This window comes from Echeneis naucrates, chromosome 12, assembly GCF_900963305.1.
Source record: "Echeneis naucrates chromosome 12, fEcheNa1.1, whole genome shotgun sequence".
Classification (NCBI taxonomy): domain Eukaryota; kingdom Metazoa; phylum Chordata; class Actinopteri; order Carangiformes; family Echeneidae; genus Echeneis; species Echeneis naucrates.
Genome location: NC_042522.1, coordinates 18,208,738 through 18,222,342, shown reverse-complemented (window position 1 = coordinate 18,222,342; position 13,605 = coordinate 18,208,738). Strand labels below are relative to the sequence as shown.

The window sequence follows — 13,605 nt, the reverse complement described above, 5'->3', positions numbered from 1 at the left end:
TCACATCCAAAGTCACACCCAAAGGTTACACCATAGCTCTCCTGTGACTACATTTATGTCAGACACAGATCTGAAATATTGAGAAACATTGAAACATTATCCTCCTGGGTCAAAGAAATAAAACAAGGTTCTTTGAAACTTAATCGGAAAGAGAAACATCTCAAATGAGTGATGGTGATACCAGAGGGTCCTTTGAGGGGCTTGAGAATCAAGCGTTGATGTTGTTGAGCAGGAAGACAAAACTTCAGGATGGGTTGAAGGAGAAGTTGAAGTGGTTTGTTTTCTCTTTTCTTTTTTTTTTCTTTTTTTTTTTTGGGCAGAGGTCGGATGGGGATATTTACTGGGTCATCTGGGTTTCCATCGCCTGTGCAGCCCACTCTGGAGCAGCCTGACGGATCTTTTCTAGGAGGTTGTTGACTTGGAAACACAGAGACTGGATCTGTTTGTCCCAGGTGGGAAGGGGTTCACGGGCTGCCGGAGAGTTAAGGAAAGATTGAGAGACAGGAAATAAAAATCATTTCCATTTTACAGCACTTTGACAAATAAAGAAAGTTGGAACTGTGTGTGAGTTTAATGAGTCCTTTGCCTGCTCTATCACTGTTCCCTAGTACTTCTGTTTGCAAAGGCTGCCCCCTACTGGTTACAGGTAGAAACTTAGATTGTTCATTCAAATATGCAAATACATCCAACAACACTACCGTTACTGTTATTGTTTGTATACAGCAAAAAGAAAATGAATTTAGTCTTGTACTTGCTACCCCCTTAGTTACCTTTTCTTTATATCTCATCTCACACAATAATATGCCGATTCCAACACTGATGCCAGGTGGGAATAGATACCATGATTCCTCTTTTAAGGACTCTCATCCCAGGAAGTTCTGTTCTAAATGCAACACAAAAACACGCTGGCTGCCATTACTCACTCTCAAAGTGTACGATGCCATCTATCTGGTCGATGAAGCCGTTCATGCGTCCTTCAGTGATCATCTGGGAAGCGATCTTCTCTGCCTAAAAGACGAAAAACATTAACTAGGACCTCCACATTAGATACAAGGAGAAGCAGCAATGCAAATGACCTATTATATTATAAAGATTAAAAAAATACTTTTTGGATTAATTTCAGATCCAACTAATTTCCTCCTGAAGCACAAAGTTAGTTCTGACACCATAATCTTATTTGTTGATTAACATCACCTTTGCTGGCGGGATTTCCAACAGCGCTCCTAGTTCTTCAAAAGTGATGTTGTTGTAGAGTTTACTAGCAGACAGCAGGTTGTGTTCAATCACAGCTCTGTCAAGGATACTGGAGCCTGAGACAGACAAAGAGAGAGAACTTCAAAAGCTAAATGTTTTTCTTTTTCAAAAATTATTAAATCCTTTGGGAAAAAACCAGACCTGGTTTACTGTCCCCAAATATGAATGAAAAATGATTGGTGGTGCTGTTTGATTTAAGTGTTGTAACAAAAACCGATGATCTCCACTCACCATCCGCTGTGGTGGCCTTCTGGTGGGGCATCAGCATGGCAGCAAACTCCTGCAGCTGGTTTCCTCTGATGATTCTGTCCAGATACATCTTTTCCAGAATACCATAGGCAGCCAGCTGCTGACAGCGTTCATCTTTAAAGAGGGTGGCCAACATACGGGAGCGCTGCTGACCTTAAACATAGGACATACAATATACTTGGTATGAGAAAGGTACTAAACTGGAATCTCTTTATTCAAATGTTAATTTCAACACATTAGCCTTGGTGCTACCTGCAGAAGCGAGTATGGTGCAGTTAAGGGCATGTTTCAGTGCTTCCAGACGTTCACTCTCATGTACAATTGACTTGTACGACAGCTCGTTGTATCTTTGTGCAGCTTCAATGAACTTCCTCCTGAAGTCTAGTACTCTTGCATAGCACACCTGAGAAGATAACTAGCATGAGACACTCCTTCAGACATCTACAGGCCTGCAATTGCCTGCAATAATAAAGTCCAACTGCAGACCTTATAGTGGATCTGAAGCTGTTCGTTCGAAGACTCATTCTGAAGCAAAGAGGCTCTGTTGATGTAAGCTTCTGCCTGCACAGGATCATCGTCCTCTAAGTAGAGACGGGCAATTTTCAGGTACGTATCCAACTTATAGTCGACATTATATTGCCTAAAGAGAGACACATATAGATGTTATATAGACACTGTACTATCAATAATATTAACAATGAAGAAATAAATCTGCCAGAAGGTTATTTACTTCTGTCCTGTTTCCAGGGGAATACCAACTAAAACCTGGGCAGCATTCCTCCAGTCGCCCTCCTTTTCATAAATGGTTGCTAAGTGCTGTCTGATTGAAGCTACCTGTAAACATGTATGAACATAACATATTTGGACATTTTAATAATTAAAATTAGATGAAATAAGTAAATGACAAAATGCCGAATTCTTAGGGGGCTATGAGTGAGTGTTGGGGCATTTACCTGCTCCTCAAAGGAGATGACCCTCGGTTGAATCTTTTCCAAAGTGAAGTGATAAACTGCTTTAGCTGTGGCGTCGGGCAGGTTGGGCAGATGTGTGCAGAAGTCAGTGAGCAGTTGTCTTGAGATGACAAGACTGACATTTTCATTGACCACTGTCAAAGATAAGACACAGCAATGTCGCATTAACGTATCCTGTTTGTATGTTAATTAAAATTGTGTAGAAAGTGCCAATCACGTAAAAGAAAAGCATACTTGCTTCAACAAAAGCCTTCAAGGATTCCAGTTGATCTGCATCTGTAAAGCGAATGGCCTTGTCCAAAATTTGTCGATATCTGCAAAAGATTTTATTTATTTATTTATTTTAAAAAATACTTCGGCTGAGAATGTAAAGATATTGTATTAAAACTGACACATTCTAAACAAAACTTCTTAAAAATTAAGCAGCAGCATAACATTCTGTATATGACTATTACATCGTTTGAATGTTTTGATGAATTAATTTTGTAAAAAAAAAAAAAAAAGGTTTACATTAACAACTGCATATCATTCCCTTCATTTCTGGTCTCCCTTCCCTTTCGTATAAATAACTGTGCCAACAGACTGTTTCTCTGCTAAGGTTATGACCAATATGTGCACTTTACAAAAAAAGATTTATGAATATTTATTGGAAGAAACTTGTGATAAACACAAGTGAGCCCACATCACACCAGGGTGCTGCTGCTTTTGCCTCCACTTAAGTTGTATATTTTAATAACTGGTGCCATTGAATCTTATGAGGATAATGAGCTCTGGTTTAACTGTATTGAAATGGCACTACAGCTGCATTCTCTGCCTAATATGTGCATTTCCAGAAATAAATGTAAATGTTCATCATCAGTCCAGTTAGCCACCTGAATCTTCTAACACAGGGACATGAAACACATCACTGAAAATATGTGCAGTATTAACCAATTGCATATTTCTTGTCAAACACCAATTTCGTCTTTTAGGTTTATTATTATTATTATTATTATTATTATTATTATTATTATTAAAAACAACAGGAGATTTGCTAATTAGACCAAACTGAAACTCATTTAAAGCGAAGTTGGCATGAAGAGAAGCTTCCAGATGCTAAAGTTAGTCAAATGTAAAAGCACCGTCAATGAGAGACTGTGTTTTAGGGTTAGGGTTAGGGTTGTTTAACAGTTTCATTCAGAATATTCACAATAAAGTCCGTTAACGGATAGCTCCGGTTTGTTTTCGCTAGTTTCACGTTATGCTATATGCTAACTTAACTGAGTCGCTAGCTAGCGTTAGCTTAGCTTAGCTTAGCTTAGCTTAGCTTGGGCCATCCCAGCTGAAGAACTGCTGTTAAAATCAAAATTTTAAATAAATGTGCAACTCAAATATTTTTTTTTCTTCTTGTTACTCACTTGGCAGCGAGATCTTTGTGAGATCCACTTGAATTCATCAGCTGTGCAAGCTCCTGTTTCACTTCGGTCGCCATTGTCGCCTGCGAGCTGTCAACAGCGGCAGCTTCCTGTGCCGAGAGCCAAGCGGAGACGCACTTCCGGCCGGCCTAATGGCCGCAGACGCCCGGGAACCCTGCCTCCGACAACCACGGTGTACAAGACTTTTATTTCAATGAACACAAGCACGGAGAAATAAAAATTAACTATACATATATATATGCCACACATGCTACACAGAAATAAATGCGAATAAATAATGTTAAGAATTGTTTATTAATATTATTTATTTCACTGACTTTCATGATTTGACTGATGTGTAATATAATAAAAAAAACAACCTTTCGTGACTTTGTCATCTTTAACGCATCATTATTCATGTTGGTTTTAAACATGTATTGAAATAATAATAACATGCATAAACTGGGACCTTTTGCCTGCACTCGTCCCAGATCTCCTGATCTTACATGTCTACATTGTAATATTTTCTCCTATTTATCCATAAAGTTGTGTATATACACGGTGTGTCAAACACAACGGTCCTGCCAGAAAACCTATTTCTATAGTGATAATATTCGGTTTGTTTTGAAACTGTCATTAAGATGTAACTGTACAATCCCTTTGCAGGAATCAAATTATTTTTGTATTTTTGTATTTTTTTTTTTTTTTTGTATTTTTTGTATTTTAAAAATAGCAACATCTGTAAACATTATAACAACGTATGTTATGAATTTTTGTCTTCTATTGTGGCCATTAGTTTTTGCTTGATTGACGCAGAAACAAAACATTCAAAAGTGAAGAGATTTCCTCTCTTTATTTTTGACATCAATGATGTGCTGTTGTCCACTGCAATGCGTGGGTTGTAAAATTTTATTAAGGTTAATTTAAAAAAAATCTCCGCCACCTCCAACACTTAATTTATCCCCAAATAGTCCAAAATGAAACCACTTTTTCCTGGGTCTCGGGAGGATATACAATACGATAAATTAAATAAAAAAAACAAACTCCTGTTTAGAAATATGTAAAAAAAAAAAAAAAAAACAAGGAAACAACAACAAAATCTGTCCTGCGACTTTAAATATTACGTAGAGTGACGTAGTGGGTGGAGGGCGTGGCCGGCCTGTGAAATGTCAGGCAGGAATGGCGCTCGGCGCGGTATTTTGAACAATCGCCTTCTCCTTTCCTTCGTTTTATCTGGAAACGTCGCCCACCGTTAAGACCTCCGGTAAGCTCGTCCCTCCGCGGTTCCGTCCCGCAGTTCCGCCGCACCGGATCAGGCAGGAAGCCGAGCTCTTGACGACGTCTTTAAATGTTGAGGTATAATGTTGTAGCTAGCTAGCTCGGGGGGTTAGCAAGCTCAGCAAGTTTGCTAGTACAGTGGAGTCCTGCCTGCCTGCCTGCTTGCCTGTCTGTCTGTTTGTTTGTCTGCCTGCCTGCTGCTCTGATGAGGCTCATGATGAGGATAAGGATGATTGTGGAGCTTTACAGGGGACAGGACCTTCTTTGGCCGTGATCGGTGTCTGCCCGCTGGGACAAAGTTTTAGTGCGTGCCGACAGACAGAACTGCTGAACTGTCCGCTCAGGCCAAATGAAAAGTAAAAGCTACGTTAGCTGAACAGTGACAGTTGTTTTGATGGGACTTCTGCACGATGACCACTTTGCGCGCGCGTGCGTGTGTGGTTGTCAAGAATTACAACAACACAAACCTGCAGTTTCCTCCAGGGTTAGCTGTCTCCATGCTCCTCAGCTCTGCTCATATTTTTAATATCTGTTTTGGAAACGGCTCTCGTATCTTATATGGATCAAACATTGAAGACTTTGCCAGTATGTGTCAGGTATAACTGCTTAGGCCATGCTAACTTCAAACGTAGACCCTGAAGCCAACAACCACAACAAAAATGTTTTTAAAAGCGAAAGCTGCGACTGTAACAAGTGCTGCATTAAATGTTATAAACTGGGTGGATGTCTGAAGTGACAGGGAGGATTTATAGAAAGCTAGCTTTGTTTAGGTGGTCAGGGTGTATTAATTGTTAGTGCCCAGTGGTCACCACCGACTCTGGTCTTCACAAACAACCCCAGCTGATCAGTTTTACGGATAATTAGTCCAAAGCAGCTCCTCGTTCATGGTAGCTCAGCGTTAGCCGAGCAGCTAACTGAGCTGATGACGAGGTAAAAATGGCGGATCTTTCGAAATCCAACCCCGGCCTGCCTGAAATAGTAACGCAGGCAGCAAACAGCTTGTGGCTTTTACCTCACACTTTTCCCCAATCCGGGACTATTTTCTATATTAATGTGTGTTTTTGTATATATTTTTTTAAATAAGAGTGCAGCCCTAACAGTGTCTGTCTGCTTGCATTCATCCGAGGACGTTTAAACAATGTGAGCAGTTAGCTCAATGTGTGTTGGGTTTTTTTTCTTATTTTTTTTATAATTATCTTTCTAGAGGTGTGTGTTTGTGGTGCATGGGCTGGGCAGGGTTCATATGTGCGTTTCGGTGGATTAAGGTTATGCAGACTGCAGCAGGACAAAGATACGCCTGGCTGAGATGGATCGGTGCGGCCTAGATAACACATCAGCTGTCAGCTTCTGTCAAAATAACAGGAGCTCAGCGATGATTCCTGCACCCCCCCTCTCTGTGCTCATTCATATTTGACTCATTTGTTGGACTTTTTTTAACAATTGGTGATGAAGACTGTTTCTTGTGTGCACACTGCTTTATTTGTTTACTATTTTCATGCAAATCCCCATGCAAGCAGATTGTGTTAATGTCCAACTACATGTGGATATAAAGCCAATAAATTCTAGATAAATAGGAAATCTTGCTTTTAAATGCAGCAGACTCTCAGTGTTGTTTGTGTAATGATGGCTGTAGTGTAACCCTCTCTAACACTGTTTTATATGCATTAATCACATTTTGTTTCAGCCTACAGTCTGTAAATATATGCTGATAAAAGGGGAAAAAAGGAAGCTTTAGTTTAACTTGTACTGAAAAATAAACCACTTTGAGAAGGATCGGTGAGGTCAGAGCTTCTGTTGGTATTATACTGCATTATAGTGAGATGTGTCTAATATTTTATGCTGTAGAGATTATGTGCTGTGCTGTCCATTCATAACAGCATCCTGAGTTGCACTTTTCCAACAATATCAATAAAATTGTTAATTTTAAGTGGGGGATATATGTCAGAGGTGTAAATGATGTGTCAAGATGTAATTGTTGTGGGAAATACAGAAAAACAACTAATATGAGTATTTAAGTCATTCCATGTCATTCAGCTGTTACATTCGTGTTTAACAGAAAGGTTTTTGCAAAATTTACCAAAATAACAGTTTGTCTCTTTCAGGGTGAAGAGAGACCTTCACCCTCTGCTGTGCAAGCATGGATGTGGTGTCACCGGAGCTCAACAGCCTCCTTCCTGATGAGATCATGGATACTGAGGCCATAGAGGACGTCCCTCACTCCCAAACTGATGTCGCCACAGTCAAGGAAGAGCCCAGTGATGACACATCGGTCCCAATGGAAACAGATACACCTGTGGCGGCAGAGAGTTTGAGTTTGTGTTCAGATGCTGCAGTGACGGAGCCCAGTCAGGTCGTGACCACCTCAACAGGCACAGACTCTACACTCTGCATCAGCTCTGAAAGTCAGATTCCCTTCTCAATTTCCAGCTCATCGTCACCCCTCCTTACTCTCAAACCAGCCATGGCTACTTCCACAGCCACTACCAAAACAACAGACAGTGTGACAGGGACAACTGTGTCTACAAGCGGTCTACAGAAGCTCACAGCTCCGTTCACCATCTCTCCCGCAAACCACCAGATTATTCTCAATAAGGTGGCAACAGAAGCAGCAAAGTCAGGAACACCTCCCCAGGTCATCAAGCAGGAGGGACAAAAACTCTTGGTTACAACAATAGGAAAGTCAGGGCAACCTATAGTGCTGCAGTTACCCCACACAGGGGGCAAGCCGGGCGTCTCCCAGGCTTCAGGAGACGTCAAGCCTCAAACCCCTCAGTTTAAAGTGGTTACCATTGATGGAAGGTCAGAGCTGAAGCCGGTGGTGGGCAGTGCCAGCAACCAGGTGACCACATTACAGGCCCAGCAGCTGAAGGCTGTGCAGGTAATGTTGATTACACTGTAAGTGCTGTGGTGCTACAGAGACCCCCTGACTTACTAACATTATTTTTCAGATGTAAAAGGTGTTTATTTGGTACAAGACCCAACAAAAATCACATGAATGTGACTGTAGTGAACATTTATTTCCACAGATTGCAAAGAAAACGCCCGTATCATCAGCTGCACCGATCAAGTTCATCATCACGAAAACTGTCAACAGCAAAGGTATAAGTTCTAAGACATCACTTCTGTTATTCCTGCTAAGTTTATCTGAAAATGTTTTTCTATCATTATTTAATTTTATTTGTTTTTTATGTTTTTGTTTATCAGTGGGAGCTTTTCTCCAGGTTTTCTGTTTCTCCAACCTTTTCCTTGTCATGTTTTATCAGGACGGGTGCTGACCCAGAATTCCCCAGTGATGCCTCAGAGGACCATCACTCTGTCTGAACCCCACAGCATGAGTATACAGAGCATCCCTGGGAAAAAGATTGCCATTTCACCACTTAAAAGTCCCAGCAAGGTAAATGTTGGTCTCTGTTTCACCCTTTTCTCTAAAGAATAATGATAACTTAATCTAAAAAAATTGTCAAGTTTAAGATGATGATAAATTACAGGCTGTGCAAGTATTGAACTTTACTGTCAACATCCTCCAGCTTCATCTATTAGACATGTTGATTTGTGTGAGCAAATGTTAATTTAGTTTGAGAACATTGAGTTGTCATTTGTTTGTGAATAGTTGGACATCTTGTCTCCTCCAGGTAACTGTAGTATCCGTGGCTTCCCCGACTTCCAACACCTCTCAGAAGTCAGTAGCTCTGCCTGTCAATGTAGCACTTGGCCAGCAGATCCTCGCAGTCCAGCAGTCAACCTCCGCCTCTCCGGTCAAAGTGGCCACCAGCCAGACCACGACACAGGTAAGATTTGTTTTCTCTCTCTTTTTCATAGGAAAAGAAGTTCAAGATGATGGAAAGTATGATTAAAGGAGGAAAATGTTTTTGCAGCTAAGAGTCAAACACAAGGTATAAGGTTTTAAAATGTTCTTTTTATTTTCATATGACTTTTTTCAGAATATTAAACCAGTGCAATCTGTGGCTGTGGGAGGAGTCAGTGGCTCCCAGTTTAAGACCATCATCCCACTGGCCACCCAGCCGAACGTTCAGCAGATTCAGGTACCAGGAAGCCGGTTCCACTACGTCCGCCTCGTCACAGCAACCACAGCGAGCAGCACGGGGCAGCCCAGTGGTCCCAGCACCAGCTCCATACAAACAGGTGATTTATGGTCATACTTCTACACAGGTTATCTGCACTCAAACCCAGGTGGCACTTGAACTTATGATGATTAACATCCCACAGCGAAACCTATGGTGGTCAGTACAGGAGCAGTGAGGATGTCTGTCCCGATTGTTCCAGCACAGACGATAAAACAGGTACAGCCTCTTTTTTTTTTTCTATTTCCTCTTCATATTTAGTCACAGCTTTCTGCAAAAAGGCCTCATGCATCGATTATCTTCCCTGTAGGTGGCACCGAAGCCCTTGACATCAGCAGCACAAGTGGTGACCACCACTCAGACCCAGCAACGCCTCATCATGCCCGCAACTCCACTTCCCCAGATCCAGCCCAACTTCACCAACCTCCCTCCAGGCACCGTCCTGGCACCAGCTCCTGGAGCCGGCAACGTGGGTTACGCAGTCGTGCCGGCCCAGTATGTCACACAGGTGAGCCGTGTTCTTCTGTATAAAGACCAGCCCGAGGATGTACAGGTGCTGACCGTCCTCTGTGGCGTTCTCCTCCCTCCTGCAGCTCCAGCAGTCACCCTTTGTGACCCTCGCCAGCAGCTCTAGTTTCCCTGCACCCACCGGTATCCAGACTCAGGCCAGGCTTCCACTTAATGGGTAAGAGGCGACGTTCACTCTCTTATTTATTGTGCAGACAGAGCAGCTAAATAATTTACTTTCTATTCAATCAAGTGTTTATCAAGGCAGTTCCTTTTTTGCCAGCACCCCTCACACTCTGAGCTAAAAATATGACAGCATGTTTATTCTTTACAATCACAGAACAATCTCTACTCGGGTCATTTTTAACATTTTATTTAGCAAATTCTAAATAAAATCAGCCAGTGAATAGTTGAGCGGTTCTAAACAGCCTTTTTTATTAATCCACAATTAATAAGAAATACAGAAACCTTCTCACAGCTGGCTTTCTTTTAAATTAAGAGGGTAACAATCAACTTTCACTCTGCTTAAAAAACTCAATTGAGATATTTATTTGTTCCATCTTTTTTCTTTCTCTCTGTTTCATTTCCAATTTATATAAATAATATAAAATAATATATTTTAGATTACTCCTGAACCCTACTTGTTTTATTGGTTAAAGGTGCTCTGATTAACAATATTTTTCATTGGCTCACAGTTTGACGACAGCAGAAACCACCTCAAGACCAAGGAAACCGTGTAACTGCACCAAGTCCCAGTGTCTGAAACTGTAAGTGTGACAATCATTGACACTACTGTGTTGTATTTGTTTTGTCTAAAGGGTTTAGACTTTGTTGTAAGGAAATTACTATTTTTACTTTTGGATTAATATCCTAATTTTAAAAAGCAATAAACATGACAATCAATAATGCAAATAAGCTTTTATTGCTGCCAGTTTCATAATATTCTGCAGAAAAATCTTGGCAGTTTTCTGAAGATGAGCTCTGTTTTTCTTTTTCAAGATACTGTGACTGTTTTGCAAATGGAGAGTTTTGCAATAATTGTAACTGCAACAACTGCTTCAATAACTTGGAGCATGAAACGGAGCGTCAAAAAGCTATAAAGGTAAGGAGGAAGATCAGTGGGTCAGCTCTTTGTTTGGAGTTTCTTTGTGCTAGGCAGGAGAATGAAGGTGAAAATCTGTTTTCACAGACGTGCCTGGACCGGAATCCAGAGGCCTTCAAACCCAAAATCGGAAAAGGCAAAGAGGGAGAGTCAGACCGTCGACATAGCAAAGGCTGCAACTGCAAACGATCAGGCTGCCTGAAGAACTACTGCGAGTGCTATGAGGTGGGTTCTCCCTCGCTGAGTTGTTTTCAGGAGCTGCTCCTCGTATCGGCTCAGTAAACTGTTGCTTACACTTTCGTGTGTGTTCTTGATTTCAACTTGAAGGCAAAGATCATGTGCTCGTCCATTTGTAAATGCATTGGCTGCAAGAACTTCGAGGAAAGCCCAGAGAGGAAAACGCTGATGCACCTAGCCGACGCCGCAGAAGTGAGAGTACAGCAGCAGACGGCAGCCAAGACCAAGCTGTCCTCGCAGATCTCAGACCTGCTCATGCGGACGGCACCCGTTATTTCAAGCGGAGGCGGGAGGTATTCCAACACGAGTTACAGGAGCATGCTGAGGAAAAATATATATTATCAGAACGGATAAAGTTATTTTGACTTCTAATGAAAACCAGTTTTTGTTGGCCTGATGTGCTGTTGGATATTGGAACTACTATGCTGTCCAACAAAGGAATAAAATGACAGAAATACCTTTTTGTTTAATATATTATCCACCCAGTTACAGTAGAGAGCAGCTCCACAATAATGTCTCACATTTCAATGGCATTATTTATGATCTAATGTGACCGTTGATTTGAACTATCTGACGATGAAGTCATGATGGTTGGTGTATTTTCTCTCTAAAGCCCGTGTTTTGGTTTCCCTGCAGGCTGCCGTATACGTTTGTGACAAAGGAGGTGCTGGAAGCGACATGTGAGTGTCTGCTGGAACAGGCCAAAAAGGCAGAACACACACATCAGCCTCAGGCCGAAGCGGAGAGGATGATCCTGGAGGAGTTCGGACATTGCCTCATGAGGATAATCAGTTCAGCGGGGAAAGCTAAAGCAGACTGTGCCTCCATCAACTGCTAGGCAGAGCTCCTGACTCACTAACCGGCCCCCCGGCTGTGGGGGGGCAGCAAAGGGCATGGATTACTCTGCTCTCCGTCTTGGACCCCTGGAGGTGGCGGGGTTGTCCCTCATCAAAAGGCAGAACAATGGGCTGAAAGTGGACAGATCCCCCTGCCTGGGCCAGCTGCAGTAATAAACATGGAACAGTTGTTTGCACTCTTTGCGTACTAACTGAAGGATGAAAAGATGGAGCAAACTGCCTCTGAAGGATCTGCCTTCAAAACTGGTTTCATACCTGTTCGCCTGGTTCCAATGGACAGAAATAACTGACAGTTGGCGCTGAACAGGAATTATCCACCTCTACAATTTATTTTTCCCACATAGTCTTGTCAAATCTGTGTTCTTTGGACTTTTATTCTTCCATTTTTACTCTTATTTTTCTTCCTTTCCCAACTTTTTTTTTTTTTTTTTTTAAGAATGCTTGTAATTTGTATGTAATCAGTACATTTGTGCTTACAGTAGATGAACAGAACATGTATCTTTTGATATTTATTTTGACAAGTATTTGTAATAATTGTGAGCGCTAATATTGTGTGGCTTCTAGTGCTGCAAACTTACCAATTGTTAACCATGGCTAGGCTAAATTCTTTAAATGAAAATGAGTAGAGGCAATGTTTAGGGTTAATCCTAAATGCAGTTTTAAGATGAACTCTTAGACAAAATGCATTATGCACACACAAACGCACATGTACTTTTATCTTTGTGAGAACCCTATTGACATAACGCATTCCCTATTCCATTATTTTTAACCTTAACCATCACAGCTAAGTTTCTAACCTCTATCCTGACCCAAACTTGGTCTAAATCTGAACCCAAAAACTTCAAGTCCTGGTTCTAGTCCATAAGGTCTAAAACTCCCACTGTTCCTCACAAAGATAGAAGAACAAGACACACATTTTGCTCAGAATAGTTTGCTGGATTGGCAGAGGGACACATTTCGCCTCCTGGTGCTGGTTTCAGTTTTTTTTTTTTTTTTAATAGTCACATACTAACTGTACATTAAAAACACAATTGAATTGAAAAAAGAAAAGATTGAGACCGAGTTGTTCATGAAAAGAGACGAGCTGATCCGTCCAAAGCCGGTCTGACAAGAAGATGAATGCATTTCAGTGCTGGAAAATGAATAAAAATAACAAGAAATAACATTTGAAATCATACAAATATGCATTATTCAGTCAGGATCTTTCCTGACTTGACCTTTTTTATTTTTGCCATCAGCTTCCTACTATGATTCATTTGATTTAACAGGAATACGCTGCCATTCACCAAATTCAAATGTCTGCATTTGTGTGTTTCTTCTGTTGAGTTGATTGATTTAACCTTTTTTCTTTTTTAATTATTCCAGCCTACTGTTAATCAAATCTAATCAAACCACATCCATAGCCCCAATGAAGCAGATTATCTTAATTTTTGATTGTTACACTCAATAAATTATGAATTACAAGTCTGATTTTATTCAAAAAATTCTACTTTTATAGTTGCCTATGTACTTCTGAATATTTAAAAATGCTTTAAGTGCCCAAGAATGTGGTATTTTCCTCTAGCATTCAACATGATGTAATAATAAAAAAATTTAAAAAATTTAAAAAAAAAAATAAAAACTTGCACCCACAGACTCAGGCTCCAGTAGGCAGTAAGAGAAAATTAAGACAAT

General features: G+C 40.8%; 2 protein-coding genes across 3 annotated transcripts; one reads left to right on the top strand and one right to left on the bottom strand.

Annotated features, from left to right (window-relative positions):
* Positions 1-216: 216 nt before the first annotated feature.
* On the bottom strand, positions 217-3,994 carry cops4 (COP9 constitutive photomorphogenic homolog subunit 4 (Arabidopsis)). Its single transcript, XM_029515767.1, has 10 exons — positions 3,872-3,994; positions 2,709-2,788; positions 2,457-2,608; positions 2,234-2,337; positions 1,990-2,143; positions 1,756-1,906; positions 1,486-1,656; positions 1,195-1,310; positions 924-1,008; positions 217-471 (listed from the first exon to the last, which is right to left on the bottom strand). Exons 1-10 carry the CDS (start codon positions 3,943-3,945, stop codon positions 338-340), a joined length of 1,221 nt encoding a protein of 406 aa, XP_029371627.1. The 5' UTR covers positions 3,946-3,994; the 3' UTR covers positions 217-337.
* Positions 3,995-5,009: 1,015 nt separating this feature from the next.
* lin54 (lin-54 DREAM MuvB core complex component) lies at positions 5,010-13,393 on the top strand. Of its 2 annotated transcripts, XM_029515834.1 has the most exons (14): positions 5,010-5,132; positions 7,249-8,024; positions 8,173-8,245; positions 8,410-8,540; positions 8,779-8,934; positions 9,088-9,289; positions 9,374-9,447; positions 9,539-9,736; positions 9,822-9,913; positions 10,431-10,502; positions 10,735-10,837; positions 10,925-11,062; positions 11,165-11,367; positions 11,711-13,393. In XM_029515834.1, the coding sequence occupies exons 2-14, from the start codon at positions 7,284-7,286 to the stop codon at positions 11,910-11,912; spliced, it is 2,385 nt and encodes a 794-aa protein (XP_029371694.1). In that variant the 5' UTR covers positions 5,010-5,132; positions 7,249-7,283; the 3' UTR covers positions 11,913-13,393. The 2 variants fall into 2 exon arrangements, with proteins under 2 accessions (XP_029371694.1, XP_029371695.1); XM_029515835.1 differs by lacking the exons at positions 8,173-8,245; positions 8,410-8,540; positions 8,779-8,934.
* Positions 13,394-13,605: the final 212 nt, after the last annotated feature.